The 24386-nt window shown below is 40.0% G+C and overlaps 1 protein-coding gene across 6 annotated transcripts in view; it reads left to right on the forward strand.

Moving 5' to 3' along the window:
- The window catches only part of rerea (arginine-glutamic acid dipeptide (RE) repeats a), a 178458-nt gene that overhangs the window by 128039 nt on the left and 26033 nt on the right, over positions 1–24386 (forward strand). For 4 of the 6 annotated variants that reach the window (XM_084721320.1, XM_084721321.1, XM_084721323.1 and 1 more), the window contains 5 exons: positions 385–489; positions 9206–9254; positions 11292–11416; positions 13170–13269; positions 13946–14044. In XM_084721320.1, the coding sequence (XP_084577446.1) occupies positions 385–489; positions 9206–9254; positions 11292–11416; positions 13170–13269; positions 13946–14044 (478 nt within the window). Of the gene's footprint in view, positions 1–384; positions 490–5131; positions 5309–9205; positions 9255–11291; positions 11417–13169; positions 13270–13945; positions 14045–24386 lie in introns of those variants that run through there. The other 2 variants (XM_084721325.1, XM_084721324.1) reach the window with 2 other exon arrangements.

The following is a 24386-nucleotide window of genomic DNA, read 5'->3' on the forward strand; positions in this document are numbered from 1 at the left end:
ACACCAGAGAGCTGGAAACAGGAAATGGTATCAAGATGTGGTCAGAGCCTCGGCTCATTGGGGGGTAATCGTGTTGGGAGGGACACACACAGGTTGAATTCCTGTCCAGATCTCTGCGGCGTCTGTCTCCCGTGCCTCAGCTGCAGCAGACGGGGCCTGGCTGACATGTTCAGCTGGTATTTACAGGTGCAGTAGCCACAGCCTGATGTCTGCACCACAAAGTCAGCAGGCAGTGACAGGCACGAGATACCTGCTGCTGTATTTGTCACCTCCAATAGAAGAACACCCCAAGAGCTTCTAATTAGGCCCACGTCTGCTCCTGCCAGGGTATCACTTTGTCATGTAGTTGTTGTTGTCTAATAACGCCTGTCTTCTCTCTCACAGGGGGAAATGCAACATTTCCCATTTCTCTGACATTTTTGCTGCCAGGGAGTTCAAAGCCCGCATCGACTCCTTTTTCTATATCCTCGGATACAACCCAGAGACCAGGTGAGGAGCTTTCTGTCCAGTCAGTTCCACTCATACAGTGCCCGTCTTTATCATCCCCTGGGCCGGAAATGCTGGTTCAACTTTCCACAAAACTGATACAGTTGTAATTAAAATAGGGCTGCAACAAAAGGATAATTTTCTTAATTAATAAATAGATCTGTTGCCCATAGAATGTCAGAAAATTGTGAAAAATACCCATCACAGTTTCAAATACATTTTTTTAAATTGCTTATTAATTCCATTCAAATATTCAGTTTACCATCACATAAGACAAAGAAAAGCAGCAAGCCCTCATGATTGTGAAGGTAGAACTAGGTAACGTTAAGCATTTTTTTCTTAAATATTGACTCGATGATTAATCGATTATCAAAAAAGAATAGTGCAACAATTTTAATTTCCTGTTAGATTAATTGTTTAATCAACTGTATGTTTCAGCTTTAAATTCAAAGTTCATGAGTTGAATTTAATTGCAATAAGAATTAAAGCCACTTTTTAGCAGTTAGTTAGGTATTTAGCTGTTTACTTTATAAGAATCACCAGCAAGCACCAGCATAAGCATTGGCTAGTCTTCTTAAGGTTCACCACGCATACAATCATACACACTTATACACACTATAACCACATACACACAACAAACAAAACAGCTCATCTCACTGAATTAACAATCAAGCACAAGTACATACAGAAACAAATTGTAATCCTATTTAAACAGACATTAAGTCAAACACAAAATTATGAATCTATTACAATTCCTTAAAAAATCATAGCAACAAACCCATAAATAATCAGTCTAAATAAACATAAAAAATAAATTTGTTTATCCATCTTGTGCTTTCAAACTTTAAATTCCTAGAAAAATGTCATTAAAATACATTTCACATATTTTGCAAAGGGGTTTCTACTTTCATTCAGGTTTATTCTATTTCTTTTTTCTATTTTCCTAGTTTACACACACAATTCAATACAAACAAGGTAAATTTGAAGATACTGTTTTAACAAATTTGGTCCAGTCCTTAATATTCTCTTGATCAATATGCAGTGGCAGTGAATTCCACCTGACCATAGCTCTATTCATAACTGTTTTCTGTGTCATACTTGTTTTCGCTTAAGGTCAAATGAACCTTCATTCTGTTGCATATCGTGATTGACAGTTGTGTTGCGTAAACTGAGAGAATAACCTTTCATATCATTGGTGATTTTGTCAATGATACATTTCTGACAAAATATAATAAAGCATAGCTGGATCTCTGACAGTTAGCCAACTCAGAATGTCACACATTTCGATTACATTAGTTCTCTAAGAGCACTGCAGAGTACAACTTTTTTGTTTCAGCAGTATGCTGATATAATGCAGTTAAAATGAAATGAAAGGAATAAATATTGTGTTATGACACCAATATGCATTCACCATAAGCAGTTCAAACTGTCCTCAAGTTATAATTATCAAATGATACTTGCTTTCGTCTGTATTACTCTACAGTAGTATAAGTGAAATTGTATACATTTTTAGAACAGGAGATGAACAAGTTGTTTTTCTCAGTTTCATTTCATGTGAGATTTCTTGGTGGGTTTTTTTGGCTTTGGTTACACAGTATTCTGTCTAATGATGCTTTCTGCTCATTACTCCTGTCAGTGTTATCAGCACACAAAGAATGGTCCTAATGTGGTGTAATTATAGAGAATGAGCTCAGGGAAACTCACAGGGCTTTATAATTGTCTGGGTGTTTGTTGATGTTTGTCAAATTACATGTCAAGTTTGAATTAACTGATCTTTTACATTAAAATTAAGATTAGAATAAAAAAAATATACATGAAGTTCATCAGTGGTACTTTAACTCACTTGTTAGAGTAGGATTAAATACCTTTTTCACAGCAGATATTTTATATCATAACAAGAAAGGAAAACTGATGTGAATAATAAAATTAATGACTGAATTCCATTTAGACTCTTCACCTTCATCCCACACTCGTGATGTAGGTTTTGATATGCTCAAAAATTGGCTTTTGATTTAAAAATAGACATAAGTTGTCTTTGTTTTGCCTGCTCAGCTGGCTGCATTCTGAAATTACATGACATTTATTTAGCTGATGCTTTTATTTAGGGTTACGTAGGAGGAGAATGATCAGCAGTGTGGACACTGCAAGAAAAACTGCAAGAATAATGCAAGAACATAAACTTAATCAAATATGCTGAACTGCTTTTTTGCTACATTTAGAAACAATAGAGTTGTTCTTTATGGGCCAGGGTACATTCTGAACTACGATGGAGTATTAGTGCAACATTAAGAAAAAATAAGGGGAAGATTTTTTTTAATTTATTTATTTTGCATTTGAAAACAATAAAGTCTAAATTTCGAGAATAAGTCAAAATGTGATAAAGTCAAACTAAGTAGTGGTGCATGAGAAAAAATACTTTAGAGGAGAAAGAGTTTGTATGTAAAAGTATGAAAATAAGGCCCAAATGTTGACAAAAAGTCGTAATGGTATTTTGACTATATCTCAATATTTTGTCTTAATTCTCAAAAAAGTCTTTGTTTTTTCTTCTTCCTGGCACTAATATTTAAAGTTGACTTTGGACATTTCACCTTTATTTGCAACATCTCAACATTCGAAAGAATCGTTGCAAATACGAAAAATAAATAAATAAATCTTCCTCTCTCATTTTTCCCTTATGCCACATCTTAGTATTTTTCTGTATTGAACAGAGAACTTATCAATTTTCAAGTGGTTAAATAGCCTTTGCAATTAGTGTGATGAATTCTGAAGACATACAGATACAGATTATATGTACACACCAGCAGATATTTGATTTAAATTTTAAAGTGCAGTTCATAACATTTTAGTGTGTTCCAGATTGTTGTGCTACAATAGAATGGTGAATATCAAAGTACATATCCTGGTTCAGCTTTATTTGGATATTTAAGTATTTCAACCTCCTAATTAATATCTTATTTACTTCTTGTATCATTTGTTTTATACAACTGACCTACGTAAGACTCAAATATTCCTTGGAAAAAGTGTACAGTTTGTCTCAAGGACTTCTGGGACATGTTTGGTTGTTGCTCATGATGAGCTGTTGAATTAATTTAGGTGCTCCAGCTAAACTTAGGGCTGTTCTAAGAAGGAAGCTCAACACAGCCAGGCTTTCTTTGCATGAGCCGGCTCGACAAAATCTAAACCTCAGTCAGAGATAGTGGGTATAACGACGATGGTTATCAGCTTGCTTTGATAACTCAGCTTTCTTCTGCAGACTCTGCACGCGCTCACATAAAAAGGGTCGTTTGTTGATTCTTCTTCCGCACAAAGTGAAGTGATCACGAGCCGCCCTCTTCTCTCAAAATGATCAAGTTGTTATAATCAAGGGCTATGGAAAATATTTTTAAAAATTATGGCAAAAAGCAACACTGTTGCTGCAAATAAGGCACGAGAAGAATAATGCTGTCAGGAAATTACTGATCGACTGAATGTGATCTTAATGCTGCCGTTTATTTCTAACATGACAAATGCACATTAAACAGTTAAACTTCATACACATGCTGTCAGTCTGTCACTGTCCCTTGATGACAGCGACGTGGATATCACTGAAGTTTTTCGACAAATCAAAGTTAAATAAATGTAACTGATTGAAGATTTTCTGTTATAAATAGGATAGACTGAATTTTCTCATCTTTGTTCTGAGCTGCAATAACAGCAATGCAAAACTCAGACTTAAAATAGTAAATTGTAGTAGTATTCCAGATGAGATGTGTTTGTTTCATTATTATTTTAGTGTGTGGATGATATACTGTGTAAATGACCTGAAGCAAATGGGGGCAAAAATGACTCTGCGTCACCAAACGGAGGTTACCAATACAGCCTGATGCACACGGTTTGTGCTGCTGTTATTATTATGTTATGTTATTATGCATTATGTTACATTTGTTCGGTGATATTACGTACAGCTCGGCACCTTTTCATTTTTAACGTCTTCACTCAGTTTATAATCTCATAAACAACTTCTTTAGGACTAGAATTAGTTAGGGAGCAGCGCTTTTTACGGACGATTTGATCTGAAACTCAGAACATAACCTGCTCCTGACCAGGCTATGAGTTCATCATGCGTTACCATGGTGATCCAGCCAGGTTAAGAGAGAGACACCTAAACCGAAACCTCTGGCTTTAGACTCAACACACCTCGCTAACCCATCAATCCCGCTGCGCAGTACATCCCTGTGGTGAACTCCCATTGTTGTGATCCACTGGTGGTGTTTGGGGACTCTCACGTGTTGCAGTGACATCTGTCCTTGTTACTGGCACACAGGTTTGCCAGTTGGAAACCCCCTCCTTCAAGGCCCTGCTAGAGCCTCTCTCCTCCTCCTCCTCCTCCTCCTCCTCCTCCCCCTCGCTGCTCCGCTCGTTTGGTATTCTGAGCGGGTGTCTGCAGCCTTGCAATTTCACTCTTGTTTATTATGGCGCAGACATACGAGGAGAGATGAATTCCGTATCCTGCATGCGTGTCTGTCTGCCTCCCTCTCTCCCCCGCTCTGTGCGTGCGTGTGTGTGTGTGTGTGTGTGTGTGTGTGTGAGGTCGCAGCACATGCTCAGTAGTGGCTGTCTGTAGCGGAGCGAGGCGACGCTGCTGTACGTGCAGGCTGAGGTCACAGCACAAGCTCAGTGAACACCTCTCCTCTCCGGCAGCGAATGCGTGCTTCTCCATTTTGAGCACCTAGAAATAGGTGGAGAGAGGGGAGTTAATACCAGCCAGCGTTTACACACACAGTGTCAGCACCCAACCTTAGGGCTCGATGTCAGAAATGGACGATTTGTTCAGTCCCCGGAGGTAGGTGTGCGCTCCTCTTCTCCTGTTTTCTCGACTCGCTGCGCTGCTGTCGGCTCGTCTTATTCGCCTCGATATAAAAGTGTGTGATGTTTGCAAGCTGTCCGCATCACTGTCAGCGTGTTAAACGGCTGTTGTTTGTAGCAGGGAGCACGAAAGCGACTGTGCACATTGTGCGAGTGCAGGTTGTCACTGCAGAGCACATTCCGCTACGCGTTGTTGTGCCACCATAATGGGAATACCGTTGTCTCACACCTTTATTAATACATGCGTAGTGTTTTCGATGCATTCACGTGTAACAGGCTGATAAATGTGCGCCCAGCATGCCTTTATGACGCCGGTTATAAGCTGCCCTGGCTCCATTTTGCAGCTCCTGTTTACAATGTGGATGACATGGCGCACGGAGCGATGCTGGGTTGCACACAAAGCTCAGCCGGGCTCTGCCACCCTCCGCGACCAGCTGTGATGTGTCCACGCTGCTTAAATACCACCAAGTTGGGTTTGTTTTTGCTGTGCTGCTGCAATTATGTCAGTGTGCCACAGACTCGCGCTGCGATTGGCTGAAATTGATGGAGGGGGCGGGGTTATCCTTGATTGCACACAGAGAGTTGACCAGACTGTCACGTTGTTGTTTGGGTTTTAATAAGTAAGCCTGTAATCATTCGACAAGATTGTGTGCTAATGCTGAGTTAGATGTGAACTAGCTGGGCATGTTTTACATTGTTTGTTGGACCAGGCGACAGGATTTGTTCAGATTATTAGAGAAAAAATAAACATTATTACAAGAAGTCAGTACCATAACTAGGGCCCGACCCATAGCCAATTACAGTACTGATATGAGGGAGTTAAAACAAAACCCTCTGTGATCAATATACCAGCCAATATTCTTTATATAGAAAATAATATACAAAATATGGAATATATACATAAACACACATTTTGCCATGATCCCTCAAAAACAGTTGTGACAAAGACATGTAATAGAGGCAGGATATTTTACAGTTTAACAATAAACTTTATTGTCCAAAATGATATTAGGGCACTAAAACAGCAAACCTTCACCAGTATTTTTAATAATTATAAATAACTATAAGTTTAAAAGAAAAACACAGAACATTATATGTATATATTCAACCTAAATTCAGGATATTGATAAAATATCCCTAAAATGCATTGTGCTCTGTTAATGATGCATATTAGACAACATATATGCTGATGCTGATATAGACTTTCATAGCTGAGATAGGCCAATATTGGGTCTGTAATATTGATCAACAGATATCGGTTGGGCTCTTTTTATATAACTTTAAGATAATACATGATGTTTGCCTTTCTAGTTTATATTAAGAATCAAAAAGGCTGGCTTCTGAGGTATTTATTTTCCCTTTTGTCCACAGGAAATAACAACAACTACAAACATGAGAATTTTGCTGACCATATATTCAGCAAAAATATTAAGCCAATATGTACGTTTTTTCATGAGCTGAAGTAAAATATCTAAGATTTCTTCTATGCACACAAAAGTCTAATTTCTCCCAAACTGTGTTTATACACTCTTCCTCCTGACAGGTGTGGCATACAGAGGTATTAATTAAACAGCATGATTATTGCACAGATGTGTCTTGGACTGGTCACAATAAACATCTAAAATGTGAAGTTTTATCTTGAAAAAAAGATGTTTGTTAGGCACTGAACTGTGGCTGTTTTACATAGGGCTACAGATACCGTCTTTTTTCCCTGGGGGGAAAAGTCATGACTCGCCCTACTCTAACTGTGATTGGCCAGTGCTCAGTTCCTTTGTTGCTTTGGTTGGTTGGTTTGGGCATGAGGAGTGATTGGTTAGGGTAACGATATCAGGGCATACCAATCAGAGGAAGAGTAGTGCAGATCTTAACTTTGCCCTCTTGGGGAAATAAATGCTATTTATAGCCTAATAAATGTCTTTTTAAAAAAAATAAACGTGTAAATTTAAAAGTGGTAAAGGAGAAGTTCTCACTAATAGTGATTTTAACAAATTTGTGAACAAAACTCGAGAGAAGTAGTTCTTTTATGGCATCGAAGAAGTCTTAGATCTTTTACTTCAATTCATGAAAAAGCAAAAATAAAATGTTGTATTTATATTTTTGTTTAGCTTGTTAGTATTACAAACACAGCCCTCATTTTTATCACATTATCACTTTGCTGCGTCTGTTCAAGTTATACATCCAGTCTTTATGGAAACTCCTGAGAGCCTCCTGCTGCGTTACATCTGTATTCTGCCTCCTCTCTCAGGACCTTTGCTGCATTCCAACTGAATGTCTGCTCTCGGGTATTTTGCCTGAGTAAAACATGGCTGTCTGCAAGACGCCGTTCTCATTCTGGCGCACACGTCCTCCTCATTTGTCATCCTTACAGCCTCCTGCCAAACGTACAGCGGACCTGGCCGACTGCACATCATCAGGAACACGTTTGTAGAAGTTTCTCTCAGTGGCAGCGCAGACCAGATTCTTAGTCTCTCAATATATTCAACATTTTTCTTCGTTAGCAGACAACATGCAGCATTGTAGATATATAGTATGTATTGTGTAATGTACTATGAGATATTCTGCTTGTATTTTTATGTTTCTAAGCTTCGTTCATCTCTTATACATCTAGATAAATAGTTTGTTTTTAGCTTGTTCCACTTAAACAACTTTCAGTCAAATAATGGCACAGGAAACACTGCTTAAAGTAGGTTTCAAGTGTTATGAAATTGTTATGAAACCTTTAAAATCTACTCTGAAGTGCTGATGACGCAGGAACCCACTATATTTTCTCTTTATCAGCACTATTCATTGCTTTAGTTGGCCAAATTCTGATTGTTTTATGTTTAGTTTGTGTTATCCACTGAGGATGTTTGTACCAAAAATGAGATGAAGTGTTTTGACATGTTCTGGAGCAGCAGACGGTCCTGGCAGGCCTTTGGGTCATTTACTGCAGCTGAAATTCAGTTTTTTTGGCCTGCGCTGGTGTCGTCTGTGCCAGTGCTTCTGTCAGCCATAGTTCACGACAGTATGGATTACTGTCTGAAAGGAAGAGGAGGAGGTCTGTGAAGAAGGGGGGGGGGTCACATATGTACCCGTCATAGGGGTTTTTGTGGTTGGAGGGACTGTAAAGAGACCAGAGGGCTGTGGCCTCTCAGGTTTCCGCCAGGTCTCCGTGATGGAGTGCGAGCTTCTCTGGGTGCAAATCACGCTGACAGATTCTGGGCCGCCCCGCGCTCTAGCTGTATGAAAATCGGCGCTGTTACCTAGGCAACAGAGGGAATGGCTTTTCAAAAGGAACATCTTGTCATTTTCTTTAATCCACTGCAGCTGGAGATTCGGAACACTATTATTAAATTGCAGTTGCTATGGCTACCAACATTTGTACCAGCAGCCGTTTCAGAAAGGCTCTCGCCCTGCATATCCAGAGCCAGCTCCCCCTCCTCCCCCTCCTCCCCCTCCTCCCCCTCCTCCTCCTCCTCCTCCTCCTCCTCTTTTTAGGGGATTCTGTTTTATTGCTGCATCCACAATATCAAGCCTGCAAATGTGCTCTGCTCAGCTCGCTGTACAGGAGCAGTCGAGCAGGAAAATTCTCTTGAAATCTTTATTTGCTTTTCAGAATAAAACACTGTGTGCTTTTCCTCACATGTGACTCAAAAGTACAGCCCATACATGTCCCCTCGCGCTGTATTTGATCTTGTCCATGTCATGAATTGTTAGTTTTCTGACATTTTCTTAGAAGCTTCAGTCAGTCATGATACCCCATTGTGACTTAGTAGTTTGTGTGTTTTTTTTCCAGCTCATTCAACAGGCGTGATAGGGACAGTTGTTTCATCTAGCTTTGAAACATTGCCAAGTAAATATTTTGTTTCAATCTGCCTTCTTTGTCTCTTCTCAGGCGACTAAACAGCACACAAGGGGAAATCCGAGTGGGACCCAGTCACCAAGTAAGTCATTGTACAGCACACTTTCACCCAGTAGTTGACTCGAGAGACTTCTCTAGTTTTGGTGATGGTTGGAAACGGCATGCAGCTTCTTTGTTACATAATTAATAGTCACAATTAGCTAACAACTACTCTCTTAGCTCATACATGCCTTTAAGACTGTTTCATGACATCTGTTGTCATTTATGATAATGAAATCCAAACTAGATGTGTAGTAGCACAATAATGTGTTGCCATTTTGTTTCACAACAGTTTCTCCCACAATGTAGTTGCTGCTTATTAAGGGTTGACCAATGTTTTTTTTTTCCAGGGATGATGCTGATTATTAGTAATCCAGGAAACAATACCTGATAGTTGGAACTGATATACATTTGCAGTAAAAATGAAAATCTTGGTGTCAAAATTTAGGATGACTCAAACACAAAACTTAGTTGAAATGTTTTTAAACAATAAGAATTTATTTGATTAAAATTTAAATTTTTAACATTATCTGAAATCAAAAAGTGTAGGGAGTTTCCAGCAACAGTTCGTGAGCCTCACTGAAAATTAAATTATTAAATAAAAATAAGTTATTAAATAAGTAGTGCATTTTTGAATTTGTATATCAATCATTCAAAAAATAAAAAAAAATAAATAAAAATACACACATTCCAGTAATCATAAAAATGCTGAATACCTGATCCAGTCCCCTTGCTGATAATTTGTTGACACCTACTGTGGATTATAACGAGCGAGTTTGGTCTTTGCTGCGATGCTGTTCTCACAAGGTGGATTATTTAGAATTCAGAATGTCTTAAAAGTTTGATCTAAATCTAAAAGAAAAAAAACAACAGCAAAGGCAGCGATCCCAATGTGGAAAGTGACACATTCTATTGTGAACTGTTGTGGAATCAAGATCCTGCAATTTACACAGCATCTTGCATTAATTTTGCATGATAATTTACAGTAATGTTTGCATCTGCCAGCCTGTGAACGTGTACACATTGTAACTGTGTGTACTAACACAAACTTGTTAGAGTTTAAAGGGACAGTTCAGCCTCTTACCTGTAGTGCTGTATTTCCATCTAGATAGTATGAGTGTGAGCTGCAGTATTTTTAACATATAGGCTGTAGAGATGTTTGCCGTCTCTCAATGGAGCTAGAAGGAACTTGGCTTGGGGCGCTCAATGTGCCTCTTTCCAGAAATCATGACCCAGTTACTCAAGATAATCCAGAGACCTTGTTGTGAGCAATTTCATGTAGGAACAATTTTCTTTCTACTGTTCACCAACCGTACCTCTGCAAAGAAGAAAGTGTGCAGCTACTCATGAGGCTCATGCTTGTGACAGCGTGGGATGTAAACATTATTGCCGTCCTGCTTGGATGAGCTGTAACCTCTTGTCCATGAGTAGATGCACCCCTCCTTCTGCACAGTGATCCTGTTGGCAAGTGTAGCTCCGTAGAAATAAACTGTTCCTACATGGAACTGCTCAAACCCAGGTCTGTGGATTATCTTTAGTGATGATTTCTACAAAGATCCATTTCTGTTGAGTTTTTTAAATATATTTTTTGAGCACCACAAGCCAAGTCAGAGTCAATCAGAGAGAAGGCAGATATCTCCATGACCAATATCTCCCAAACTCTGCAACTCTCACTAAAACAATCTAGATCGATAAATAGCACTACAAGTAAGAGGAAAAAGTCTTTTTGACTTTGAGGTGAGCTGTTCCTTTAAATACCTCAATAAGTTGTTGATATTGCCTTCAAATTTAAGGAGGGTCTGTACATACTTCATCTTTAAAACAAACTAGGAAACACTGAATGTCTTCAGGCAGTCTTGTTCATCTGCGAGGACAGAAAGTCATCTGACTGCTACAGCTCTGTGTTGTGTCAAGATATTGAATCACTGCGACTGTAACTTGTCCCCATTCCCTGCCTGCCAGTGAAAAGTTGATGACAGGGGGCCGAAAGCTGATATTTTCTTCAAGCTTGCATGCTATTTGTAGTTTGATACCATCTGTCCCTCTCCTTCTACTTCTCCTTCTCCCTGGACCTAATTAGGCCAAGCTCCCTGAGCTGCAGCCTTTCCCCTCTCCTGGTGGCCAGGCCGTGACCGAGAATGAGGAGCTGGTCTGGATGCCGGGGGTCAATGACTGTGATCTTCTCATGTACCTCAGAGCCGCAAGGTGAGCCCAGAGAAATGCTTCAAATGAAAGTTCAAACCAAGCAGGTCCTCCAAGGTCAACCACACTAGTAGTTCAAGTGAATACCATCACCAATGAAGTTAAAGATCCTATAAAATAAAATATGTAACCTCACTCTGTCCCTTTCACTCACTGTATTGATCTGAGTGCAGTTGCATGAATTCAGTATTTAAAAATGTCAAGACATCAAAGACACATCAGTGAAACTAAAAACATCGACAGGACAGCGATTGCTTCCACTCTCCACCACTAACCTGTTTCTGGACCCAGGATCAGTCCAACCAAATTTTTATAAATGTTTGTAGCCTCAATGTTTGTGGTATTTTAATGCTAGTTATTAATCTTGCACTTCATCAGGTGTTGCATCATGGGATAAAATCCTTCATCAGTGTTCCCTGACATGTGGCTGCATTGAAAGCGATATGTGTTAACAGGTTTCCATGCCATGTTGTCATCAGGGACCATCGTGCCATTAATCACCATCTGTCACTATGACAGACAGTGTTTCATCAAAGACTGTATTTATCTGTTTTATTTGTTTTCATGTTCACCAGTTTTACATATAGACCTATGTTATGTCGTATTAGTTTGTATACTGTGAATTATAATGTGCCCAGTGTCAAAGCTTTGCTCAGTGAAAAGTGTATTTTCTTGCTGGAACAAGCATGCATACAGGGAATATCAGATGTGCTTTTTAATGACAACAACACACTGCTTTAACCGTAGTGTAATAAAGATCATTATCAATGTATGCTTCATAAGTTTATGAGAAATAAGATTTACTGCAAGAGAGGACCAGACCCAGAGCAAAAAGAACAAGGCTCCTGATGTGGTTCAACAGTGGGGTACACCAGCTCATACCTTAAATTCTCCTTGTTTTGTTGTTGTAATGTAGTTGTTCTCCGTTGCACCCTTAGAAAAGCAACAAGTCTAGACACTAACAGATGTTGCTTTTTAAATTTAAAAGAATTCTTCAACAATTATCAGCATGTTTGCCAACTAACTTTCTGTTTAGTTACTGATCAGTTAATAGGCTTAGGTAAAGCCCACCTCCATTTATTACTCAGCAAACTAGTTTATGTCTTTACAGGCAACATTTCTTGGCTTGCTTTCCCGAAATCTGTGCCATTGGTGGCATTTTGTTAATTTTTATGTTGATTTTATGAAGTTATGTCAGTAAACATGTTGTAGCATGAGCAATGTTTTTTTTCTGTGTACATTAAAGAAGCTATTTATAATGACTTCAACACTTTAAACTATAATTTTAATCGTATGTGATTCTTATGGTATGCTAATCATCTCAGAAAATGTCAGTTTCACAATACCACCATATAGGGTGTTTCACCATTATTATCATTATTATTATCAGTTACAGTGACACTTCAAAGAATAAAAACAAATGGTTCTTTTGGTTGAACCCTTTTTCTAGATAAAAAATATATCCTATTTTTGTAATAACACTACTATAGAAGGATTCAATCCTGTAGATAATCACATGTATATGGAATGATGACCATCAATTTTTATACCATGGTATACTGTGATATGGTATACTGCTACAACCCTGCTTTCAACTTTTGGTCATTGAAGAGAAAATCATCTGTTCAACCTTTGAAGCGTGATTTTAAAAGCTGACCTATATGGACATTACAGTCAGTTAAATGATATCATAACAGCTCTGTAACTTGGTGTCTGTGGCTGTTTTTATGTTTATATCTTTGTGTTGTCTTCACAGGAGCATGGCTGCCTTTGCAGGGATGTGTGACGGAGGCTCAACAGAAGACGGGTGTCTAGCAGCCTCTCGAGATGACACTACATTAAACGCACTTAACACTGTAAGTAGCCATGCAACAAGTCTAATGCTACAAATCAAGTGTACATGGTAGAAAAAAAAACACCAATCCATGTGAGTTTCTTTTCGCTTTGATTGCAGTGCTATTTTAGCTGTGATGCTGCTCCACAGTGATGGGCAATGATAAAGCCCCTGGGCCAGTAGAGTAGCCCCCTGTAGTAAACCCAGCCTCCGAGGCTTACAATACATTAGGCATAATGAGAGATTTGTCCGTCACATTGATAATGAATACCGAGGAATCAAGCACAAGAAAGAGATTAGAATCATCATAAACAGGGCATTTATATTCCGACTCTATAAACTGGAAAATTAACATAGCGGGCAGGTCATTGTCTCTCGACCTTCCTCTCGATTTGCAATTCCAATGAGTAATGCTTGTTTATTCTCAGAGGAAGAGCTCCAGCGCTGCCTGTTTCACCCATTTGAATGTGACACAGGGCTTAAAGCTGCACACTGATTGCCTTTGTCGTCATGCTGTTTATTTCCAGGCTCTGTTATAAAAAGCTTCAGTCACACCTGGATGTAAACGATGTAATCATCTCAGTAAAAGTCTGAGAGTCACTGTAAAGACAGGTGGCCTCTTTGTAAATGTTTTTAATAAATCCATGTATTGTTTTATATCAGAATTATGAGCTGATATTTTGTGTGTTTTTCCTCAGCTTCACGAGAGCAGCTACGATGCAGGCAAAGCTCTCCAGCGTCTGGTGAAGAAGCCTGTACCGAAACTGATCGAGAAGTGCTGGTCTGAGGATGAAGTGGTAAGATAACATGCTTTTATGTTTGAAATGCATCAACATCAGGGTTTCCGCAGACCCTTAAAAAGTCTGGAATCCAATAATCTGAATGTTTGCCCTTTACCCTTAAGATCCCAGTAGAATTCTATGATATTGCTGCAGGTCACTGAGAATCCTCACTTAAATTAGCATTTTTCTGCCCAAACAAACAGGTCTGTCTCAAAATCAGAGAGAAATCGACAACCACACTTGAAAAAACAGAATTTCCTCTTTAATATGTGGCATGTGTAGCTTTTTAGACCAAGTTTGATTCAGCATATTTAAAAAAAACACCAGATAAAATAACAAGTAGCACAAAACCTACTGAAAATAGCTACGATGATCTCAGTCTGGCTAAAAAAAAAGAGAAAGTAACTTCAGGTCAATTTTCTAATAAATATATGATCCACAACATTTCTCTCTGTTTGCTTCCGTAGTCAACATTCAGTCTGACAGCAAAGATTCTTCACTAAATAAGGCTAGGCTTTCAAAATAAAAACATATCCAGCACTTAACCCCCCAAAACTATGTTATGCAAACAGACAACAGTAATGTGGCAGTAGGTAGTGTTTTTGGCAGCTTGTATGAGAAAAATCACCCAATTAATAAAATTAATAAAAGCCTCCACAACCTGTTCAGTCGTTCCTACCAACTCTTAGTCACACTTCCCCAGCATCCTTCTTCAGCAGTGAGAGAAAGGTATGTCTGTGGAAAAGTAGCCAAACAAAACTACAGATCTTAATGTTGCGATGTATATTTCCAGTTTCAGTTATTGATGAGAACCTAAAATTCCTACAGTACAAAGGCTCAGAGCATTTTGTCTGTGTTTTAATACACTAGGAATGATGTTAATATGACAAGCAACCAGTAGAATGGGTTCTCTGGGACGCTATGGGGTCTAGAGGGTTAAAATATCTTTCACATGATTTTGACAGGTCTTTATAAATTTGCGTTAAGTTCAGTCTTGCTTTCAAATGTTTTTTTGTATTGATCACACTGTAACAACTACAAAACAAAACCAACATAGACCCATTAATGATAAACTTAAACTGTGCTTGTGCTTTTTGCCAGTTTGGATATGAAATAGGTCTAAAATTTCATTCGTAATGGTCTTAAAAGGTATTAAAAAGTGTTAAATTTAACTTCTCGAATACTGTAGAACCCCGAACATGCTTGAAACTGAATAGGGATGAAAAGGATATAAGTCCTAAGTTGCTATTTCAGGGTGTTAAGTAGTTTTCTTGGTATTTCTTGTATGTTCAGCTGCTGTCTGTCAGAGCTTGGTTTGTGTCTTTAGAGGGAGCTGTTGAGAGTGAGTTAAATACAAGGCTCTTCTTGGCCCGGTCTCACAAGACATCAGTAAAAACACTCGTCAGTTTCCAGCTCCTCCAAGGCCCGAGAGCAGCTGCATCCTGTTTATCACCCGCAGAATAAATCTTTAGCATGGAAGTCTGGAGAGGGAAAAGACTGAGGGTTTAGTGATGTTAGCCTCCATTTGAATTTAGATGTGAATTTCAGCACAGCTGTTGAAGGGCTGGAATCAGAAAATGGCAGCCCTTCTTCCTGATCAAACACCACATCATGAAGGGGGTAGGAGGAGAATGAAAGCGGTGGATAACAGCGTGTCAAAACAGGCTGAGAGCTGCAGCTTTGGCCTTGATGCTTTATGACACACTGCACTACATGTTTGTATACGCACTCTCCTCTAAAGATAACACTACTGACTGATCTGTCTGTAGATCTAAGAAAAACAAAAGGCTCCACCACTCAAATTCTCATGTTAGTTTTTCCTCCTCCTGGGTGAATCATCCGTTTTCCACTTTGATATTGTTTGGTAATGCTGCAGCCTTTTGTTGAGCTTTGAATCCAGCGGCTCGGATCCGGTGGAAGTGAATGGGGTTGATTTGTCTTGTAATTGAACATGATGGGCACATTTGAATAAAGCCAGAGCCCACGGCAGGACCACAGCAAATCACAACAAATTAAGTCAGCCATCCTTTTGTGGACTGGTTATGAGTTCGCCTTTATTTATGCATGCTTTGCCGGCGCCAAGCTAAACTGCTGTGCGAGGATGATCAGAGCAGGGGACAGGCTTGTAGATGGGTGGCTTTATTGCCACAATCCACCGCAGCAGGTCTACCACAGACCACTTGTCAAAAGAAGCACAGTGGGAGCTGTGAATACCATGATTCAGACAATAAAGGCATGAATGAATCAGAGAAGATTTTGCATTACAGTGTTATTAAGCTATAATTACAGAGCCTAATTTGCTCTAATGTATACAGCACAAGATAGCCCTACTGATATGTGGAAGTTTAGAAAAAACTCAGTAATGATATACTGTATATTGGCTAATTTTAATTTCTTTTAACATAAGCAGTGTTGCAGTGTAGTTAACTTCATGTAGTCAGATTTCTAGTTTAACTACATTCCAATTTCACTAGCTTTTTCAATAGTTGACTAATTTTGTCATGTAGTTTAGGTGGTTAATTACGCACTACATATTCATAGTATTCTGTTATTCAAGAGGTCTGAGAGAAAACTGGACTTTTGTTCCTCCTTTTGGCTCAGTTTCAAGCCTTAGAAAATCTAAATTACCTTGCCATAGAAGACTTTGGCCAGTCACATGTTGGAAAGATAGTTCATTGCCAGAACTTCAGTGTTTGACAACCTGGCAGTGAGACTGAACAATCAGCTGTCTTTCTCCAGAATTGGTTACTGCATCTTTTACCATACTTTGATCATATGATTATGTACGGTGATGAAAAGTACACTGAATGACTATAAAATCCTATGACTGACCAGCCCTCAACCCTCTGTCCATCTAATTTATTCTGTAACCTCGGTCAAGTAGCTCCATCTGCACTTTCACAGAGGAGTTTCATCATGTTCAGACAGCATTATGTAAGTGAAGTGGAGGAGCTGTCAGAGTGTCTAGTCCAGTGTGTTCTGTGTCTGTGGGTGGAGGCAGTCAGTGGGCCGTTTGTGCTCCACCTGCCCCACAGTGTCCGCAGCCTGCAGGGGCAGCATCTTGACTCTGGCACGGCCAAGGACACGTCTCCCAGCGATTTGATCACCAGTTGTGCCTTTTCAGCCCTGCAGCCTTGAGGGACAGGTGTAAATGTAGCTCCAACCTTGACGCACTCAGAGAAATCAGCCCTGCTGCTCCTTATTTATTTATCACCCCCATGCTCTGCCCCTCTTCCTCCCTCTCCTCCTCCTCCTCTCCCTCTTCATCTCATCCCCCCTCCAGGACTGGCTTCATTATTCCTGCCTGCTCTTTTTTCACCCCACCCCTGCATTCTTTCAGAGATGTGAATAAAGGTGACAGCGGGGGCCGCTGGAATGACAGAATCAGCCTGTCTGCAGGGTCACTTGTCACCCTACCCTCCCCCTTTGACTTCTCTTGCCCCCCCCCCACCCCCCCCCCCACCCCACCTCTCTCCTCTCTGCTTGCAGCTGCTGCCACATAGCACATGATCCTGGACCTTGTCTCAGCTCTCTTTATCGTTAGAAAAATATTTGTAATCCCCCCCCCCCCACACATCACACAGAAAGATGAGACCGCTGCCACGAGCATTTGTAAATTGTTTCATTGCTGCTGTGGAGGAACTGACAACGTTGCAAAGTGGAGTGTTTCATTAATTTCTTATTCTCTTCTCTCTGACACAGAAAATCATTTAACTGCAGTAAGATTTGTTACAGTCAACTGCTGAACATCAGTGTCATAGTGAAACTATTAGTGCAACTTCCAGAAAATGGAAATCCATCACCTAGATGTGAACACTACTCAAATGTGAACTACAGATTACACCAAAGAAAAATCTCAAATGTTATAAAATAACATAAAACTCCACATATTTTCCCCAGAAACATTGACTATGCAGTTTAACCTGCTTGTAGCTGTTGTGTACTCAGCGGCCTGTTGAATGTACAGGGTAGAGGAGAGGTTGATGTAACCACCATGAAAGAAGAAAATGTAATTACTAATACAATTACTGTCATTATGGGAGGATGAAACGTTCCAGACAGTCAGAACAGTCCTCTGCTTTTTTTAAAAAGTATAACTGAAGCTGTCTCACTACACCTCTTCTTTATGTTTTATCAGAAGCCAGATCAGTCTGCACTGCCCACACGCTCTCCTTCCATCTTTTGATTGTTGATAGTCTCAACAGCAAAAATAAACTTTTTAAACCAGGAACAAAAAGCACTTCAAGTGAAAAGCACACAGGTTGTTTCCTTTTGCGGCCATTAAACATTCCTCCACTGATGCCTTACTGTGAAACAGAAAGTGCTACAACACTAAGTAGTTATCATATCTTAATAACCACCTGTTAAAGTGTGAAACCACAATTAGCAGACAGGATGTGATCATTAACATTTGCTTTTAAGATCAGAAAAACTCCTGTACAGATTGTTACTAAATTAACAGATTGTTGGTGGCTGTAGCTGGCCGCTGCTGACACATTTGTAGGCAAGTATGAATACGATTTTCATTAAAATGTACATGTTGCACAATATGAACTAAAGTCAAGTTTGTTTATATAGCCTTATATAACCTTTTGGAGAGAGGATGAATATGGACAGTATGTACTAGGGCTCAGAGATTCAATATTAAATATATATATAAAGTTTGTTGAATCCTTAAAGTGTTAAGTTAGTTAATATTATTATTAAGTTAATAAGCTTATTATAGTTTATTTGTTAAGTATTTTAGAGTTGTGATATTTGTTCAATTATTATAGTAGTATTGATATACAGGATTATCATATCAGAAAGTTTTTTAAAGTCATATGTAGCATCTCTTCTAACTCCCAAACCTTCCTCCCCATCTAAGTATTTTTTATAATAATCATTGTGAAAATAGTAATAAATACATTGATTTCAATTCAAATGGATTTAGTGGCATCTAGCGGTGAGCTTGCAGGTTGCAAACACTTTGTCTTATTCTCCTCTTCTAAGTGTGTAGAAGAACCCATAGTGGCAACTAAACTCACATGAAACATGACATGCTGTATTTAGAGCCAGTTTTTGGTTTGTCTGCTCTGAGCTACTGTAGCTTGCTGCCAGTAAATACCTCGGTTACCTCGGCCAGGTCTCTCAGGTAAAAGAGATTTTCAGTCTAAATGGGACCCAGCCTCACATGCAGGGCTGTTGAGTTCTGTGACACCTGTAGTGATCTTATACCATAATTTACCTCTATTGATAGATTAAAGACTATCAAACGAATTGATTTTGTTCTAAAAGTTTTTTATTCATAGGTGTCTCAATAAAATCTAAAGTAAGCTCAGCGTTGGATCATCACATCGATCCCTTTGCACCTGCTCTACCTGCAGACATGCTGAAGGTCACGAATGGATTTCTGCCTTCACAAACTTGATAAAATGAAATAATCTCCTCATAAATCTGCAGTCACGCCTGATTGTAAATAAGTGGTTCTAATAATGCATCGGCCAACAGGAGGTGCCATATAAACAATCAGAAGCAGCAGCAGCAGCGGTGGTCGTGCTGCGTGTCGCCATGTCAGAGACAGAGAGGCTGATCTATGACTGCTGCGGGGCAGCAGGTCTATTCCTCAGCCAGCTGCACTGTGCCGCGGCTTATCTCCGGCTGTGTCTTCAACTGATGGATGACTGGAGCAGGCTGCCGACAGCACCGAGTTGCAAGGAGGGAGAGGGAGGGAGGAAGACAAGGGAGGAAAGGAGAGAGTGGCAGCCCCCCAGTGGTTGAACACAAGCCTGCAGACCTGAGACGCGCCGCCCGACCAAAAACACCACAGGCGGATAAAAACACAGCCGGCCTGCGTCCCCTGCTGCAGACTGTAGATTATTTTAAAGTCAAATGAACAGCTTTACTTCGTCTGCAGAGGGAGCTCTGTTTGCTACACTGAAAGATTTAGTGTCAACAGTGTGTTTTATCACCGCCGTGGTTCAGTGCCAGCAATGCTTTTTAGGGTTGTTTAGTTACTAAATAGCAGGCAGGATGGGTGTGTGCTGGAATTTCCTGTCACCTTTTGTGTCTGTACAAGCCAAAGGAAGCAGAGGATGTTACTGTGCCTGCTAAAAGTTGGCAGAATATCTCCAGGTTTATTATTGGGTAAATTTAGAAGACTTTTGCTCTGTCACAGGCAGGTCTTTTATTTTGTATTTATATATGGGATTATTTGACAGGGACCAAGTATAATTAACCAGCTTCAGTACTTTAAATCTGATGCATTATACAGAGAGGGAGCTAAAGCTAAGTTTCATCCCCAGTCCCTGGGCAGATGAAACAAAATACTAACAGCTCATACATTACATACAACAGACATTATAAAATACTGCTTACTATGTACATAGTCACAGGATCCATATAGTATTTACAGAACAAGTGTTTGATTAGTCAGTAACTGGCCATAAAATTAAAATGAATGATTACATTCTTGATTCTGCTTTAATCACCTTTTAAGCATCATGGGAAAAAATTCAGAGGATATGAGATGGATACAGGATAAAAGAGAGTTCCATTTTTTGTGACTTTAATGGAAAATGCCGACTGGGCCAATTCAGTGGATCTTGAGGGAATCAAACATCACTTCAGCTATTGAAAAGTATTTTCGGGGTTTAAAGGAGAGCCTTTAATCAAAGAGTGCATCTCCGTACGTCTACCTAATTTTTAGCATGTCTAAGCATAGATTTTAATCTTTCTGCACGGTGTCAAGTGTGAAGAGGATGTGGGTAGTCAAGTGTCTGTCAATGTGGTCTCCCCCTCTCTTCTTCAAGCATGTTGTGATTTCTTCTCAGCATAGCGTGGCCAATCTCATTACCAGCAGATATTTCATAGCAGACAGCAGTGTTTCCACCCTTTGGTTTTGGCTGGCGGACTGACTGTCCTCTGCCCTCTGGGTTTATCCACAGCAGGCTCTGAAAGGTCAGCTTTTAACAACGAGTCAAGTATAATGACTCCATATTGAGTGAAAGTGGCTTTGTTTGCTGTTGGACGGCCTTGCGTCAGTGTTTTCATGGGATGACATTTAGCAGGAATTATGTTCCATGTGTGAGCCTGTTTGTGCTCTGTTTGTCATCGTGATACCATCTTTGAGCATATGTCGGCATTATCTTAACCAGTCTTACAACTCCCAACAATCGGCTCTCATGCAGGAAGTAGGCACATACAACAATGGACTATTGAATCATTTTTTCTCATTCTCCTCCTCCTTTTATATGTCTCCTCTCCAGCCTCACAATAGTGCTCTGTTAGCCTCCGAGGGGGAAACTCGGGGCGGGTGAACAGCGCCAGCTCTCTGGAACACACTTAAAGAGAGAAGCCTGTTGTTTCTGCACAGCGGATGGCCATTTGGTAGCTCTTCCACCCAGCTCACCCACCCCTCCTCTTCCTCCTCCTCTTGCTCTCTCTCGTTCGTTCGCTCGCTCTGACTCCTCTCAGCCCCTCCTCCGCTGCTGTGTTGCCTAGCAACGGAGGGCTGGAGCAATCGGAGCAGGGGCAGAGCGATTCAGGGAGCAGATTGGCGGATGATTTATTAGCTGGGCTGGAGAGCAGTGAGCCCAGGCAGCTGAAATGGAGCCTTAAACTGGAGCCGACGTGCAGGGAGGGAGGAAGGAGGGAGCCAGCGAGAGAAAGAAAACGGAAGGGAGGGGGGTAGAGGAGAGAGGGAGCATGCACACAGCTCCTCTATGGAGACGGACGGACAGACTGTGTAAATAGTACAGTTGGGGAACATAATTAAGGTGACATAATTAGGACAGACTCACAGGCTGCACAGACAGGTCTGATTGTCGACTAGTTGTACCGTCACTGCAAGGCAGAAAATCTCAGTACAAACTCCTCTCATGAACAACTCGGGAAAAAAACTCAATTCAGTCAGCAAAATCCCCTTCCATCTTCAAAAATCAGTTTAGGCCACTCTTCCTAGACAATTTACTTTATAATATGCTCTTTCTTTTGATATTTTTCTAGCTCTCAAAAAATTCTAATTTGCTTTGCATCTATATGTCACTTCATGCACCTGCAGCCATGTGTCGTGTTCGGTGGTACATCGAACTTACTCTTGAGTGCTTCTTATTTGTGTGTCACTTTGGACAAATGCAAATTAATAAATGTAATTATTTAGAACCTCAGGTTAAGATGCAGCACTTGCTTAAAAGAGACATTAAACATGTAAGACATTTTATGTGCATACAACAAAATTATGTTTAGTTACTCTGAGACCAGCAGCAATAGAAAACAAGATAAAATTATTCTTTAAAATAAAAAGAAGAAAGAATTAGAGGATAAAACAAGAAGAAATTAATGAAAAAACAAGATAAAGGAATAAATCCAGAATAATGGATGAAAGAAGAATAACCAGATGAAATGAGAATAATAAATGATATAGATATTTAAATATTATAAATATTATGAGGCAGCATCATCTCTCTACTCCATCTATAAATCTTGAATGAGATATCTAGTATAAATAAAATAGTAGTATAAAAGGTGTTGCACAACAGTTTATCCAGTTAAAAACATAATTAAGACATGTAATAATAGGTTAGTTGGAGTCTGTTATAGTTGTATATGTATATCATTGATATAACTCATCTTCAGGAGTAATTCTGCCTCAAGGCTGTAATCAAACATTCGTGCATCCTAGTGAAATTTTGCACTTTTTCTTCTTCGAAGCTGGTATTTACCCAGTTTTGTCCTCACCTGCCAAACAGGCCCTGTACTGTTGATCCTCTGCAGCTCTGCAGTGGTTATACATGGAGCTCTGTGGAAGTTTGACTGACAGTCCAAATGGTAATCTGCTCTTAACCCCTTGAGTGGTTGGAGATGGGTGTCAGATATGGGGGAGCGCTTGTGTTGGAGACGGCTCCATCTACTGGCTAATCAACCGCTACACCTTCAGTCTGATTAATGCAAATTAACTGCTGTCTCATGTCACTGATAGGACGGGCTGTCAGCCCTGTTACATCCAGCTTTTGACCTTATGTTGATTATTTAGTCTAGTTTGACTCAGACTTATACTTTTATATTTTGCTCCTCACAATTACATTTAAACTTGAGACTGTTGAATTTGTTTGCATAATAGAGTTAAATACAGTCATTCACTCCTTTTGTTGAGATTGGTCTTTCTCGCCTGTAATTTCTCCTCAGTTGTGTTTTGCAGCTGGCTGTGTAGCTTCTGTAAATTTGGCCTTTGTTCCCCACCAAAGCTGGGTATGTAAACAATCTGTGGTTACATAACGCACTGTACATGGCATGAAAAATGAACTCCCGACACTCAGGCGGGACTCCATGTCTGGTTTTCCTTCTCACTTGTCTCCTTCCACCATGTCCAAGACCTTTCTCCACACAAATCGTATCAGCCTGCCTCCCCTCTCTCTGGGCTGGCAGCTAGTTGAGTTTGTGCCTCAGCTCTGAACACATTTAAAGGGACTGCTATAGTTTGTTAGTTGAATGACAGCTTCGGTGTAGCTTTAATAATAAACAGCGGTTGCTTTTTCCTGTGTGGGGGTAGAGACATGAAGCCTGCTTATGCACTGTTAGAGGTTGAAATGAGCGACACCAACATGAAGCTTAGGACTCCACTCCGGGTTTTCCAGCCTGCTGCGAACCAGAGGCTCTCTTGCAGAAAGATCACATGTAAAGCCTTCCCCTTTGTAGTGGAAGAGCAGAGAGTGACAAGCTATTTCTTGCTTGTAAAAAAAAAAAGAGGAAAAAAAAGCAGTGTACCGTCGGAGACATTGTGGATTTGCCCCCTTAATTTTTCCTTTACCTGTGGCTGGACGTAGGGATCTGTGTTGTGCTCCCTGAGGACTTTTCCCTGCTTTTTGCTGGAGTTACTTGGTGGAAACGGTTGGCTGAGATCACTGAGGAACGGGGCTCGCCTCTGGAACAAGAAAGTAAATCTGTTGGTTGTCTGCTTCGCTGGTTATGAATGTTTTCAGCCTCCGCTTTTTATGGCTCGCAGTCTGTGGCTCTTAAAGGAGAAGAGATATATTTAGGTATATATTTAGGTAGTTCAGATTTTTGGTATTTATTTGTTTCTGGTGTTTGTTTTTGTGCTCATTGAGGTGAGGTGGTGTGTCCTCATTCAGTTTTCATGTCAGATTGAATTTTATGTTATGAAGTAGGAATTTCTGTCATCATGCCTTTCGTATGCCTTCATTCACGTGAGGGTTTATTTGTCGATTTCACATTTTGACATGTTTTCTGTGCTTTTAAAATAGCCTGAATGTACAGACAGAAATGGAAACTGTCCTCTGTGCACAGTGAAGCATTTTCTTGCTCAAGTTCAGGCTTCGACTTTAAACTTTTTACTCGTGTGATTAACAACATGCTCAAC

This window comes from Lutjanus erythropterus, chromosome 6 (assembly GCF_056507025.1).
Source record: "Lutjanus erythropterus isolate fLutEry1 chromosome 6, fLutEry1.hap2, whole genome shotgun sequence".
Classification (NCBI taxonomy): domain Eukaryota; kingdom Metazoa; phylum Chordata; class Actinopteri; order Lutjaniformes; family Lutjanidae; genus Lutjanus; species Lutjanus erythropterus.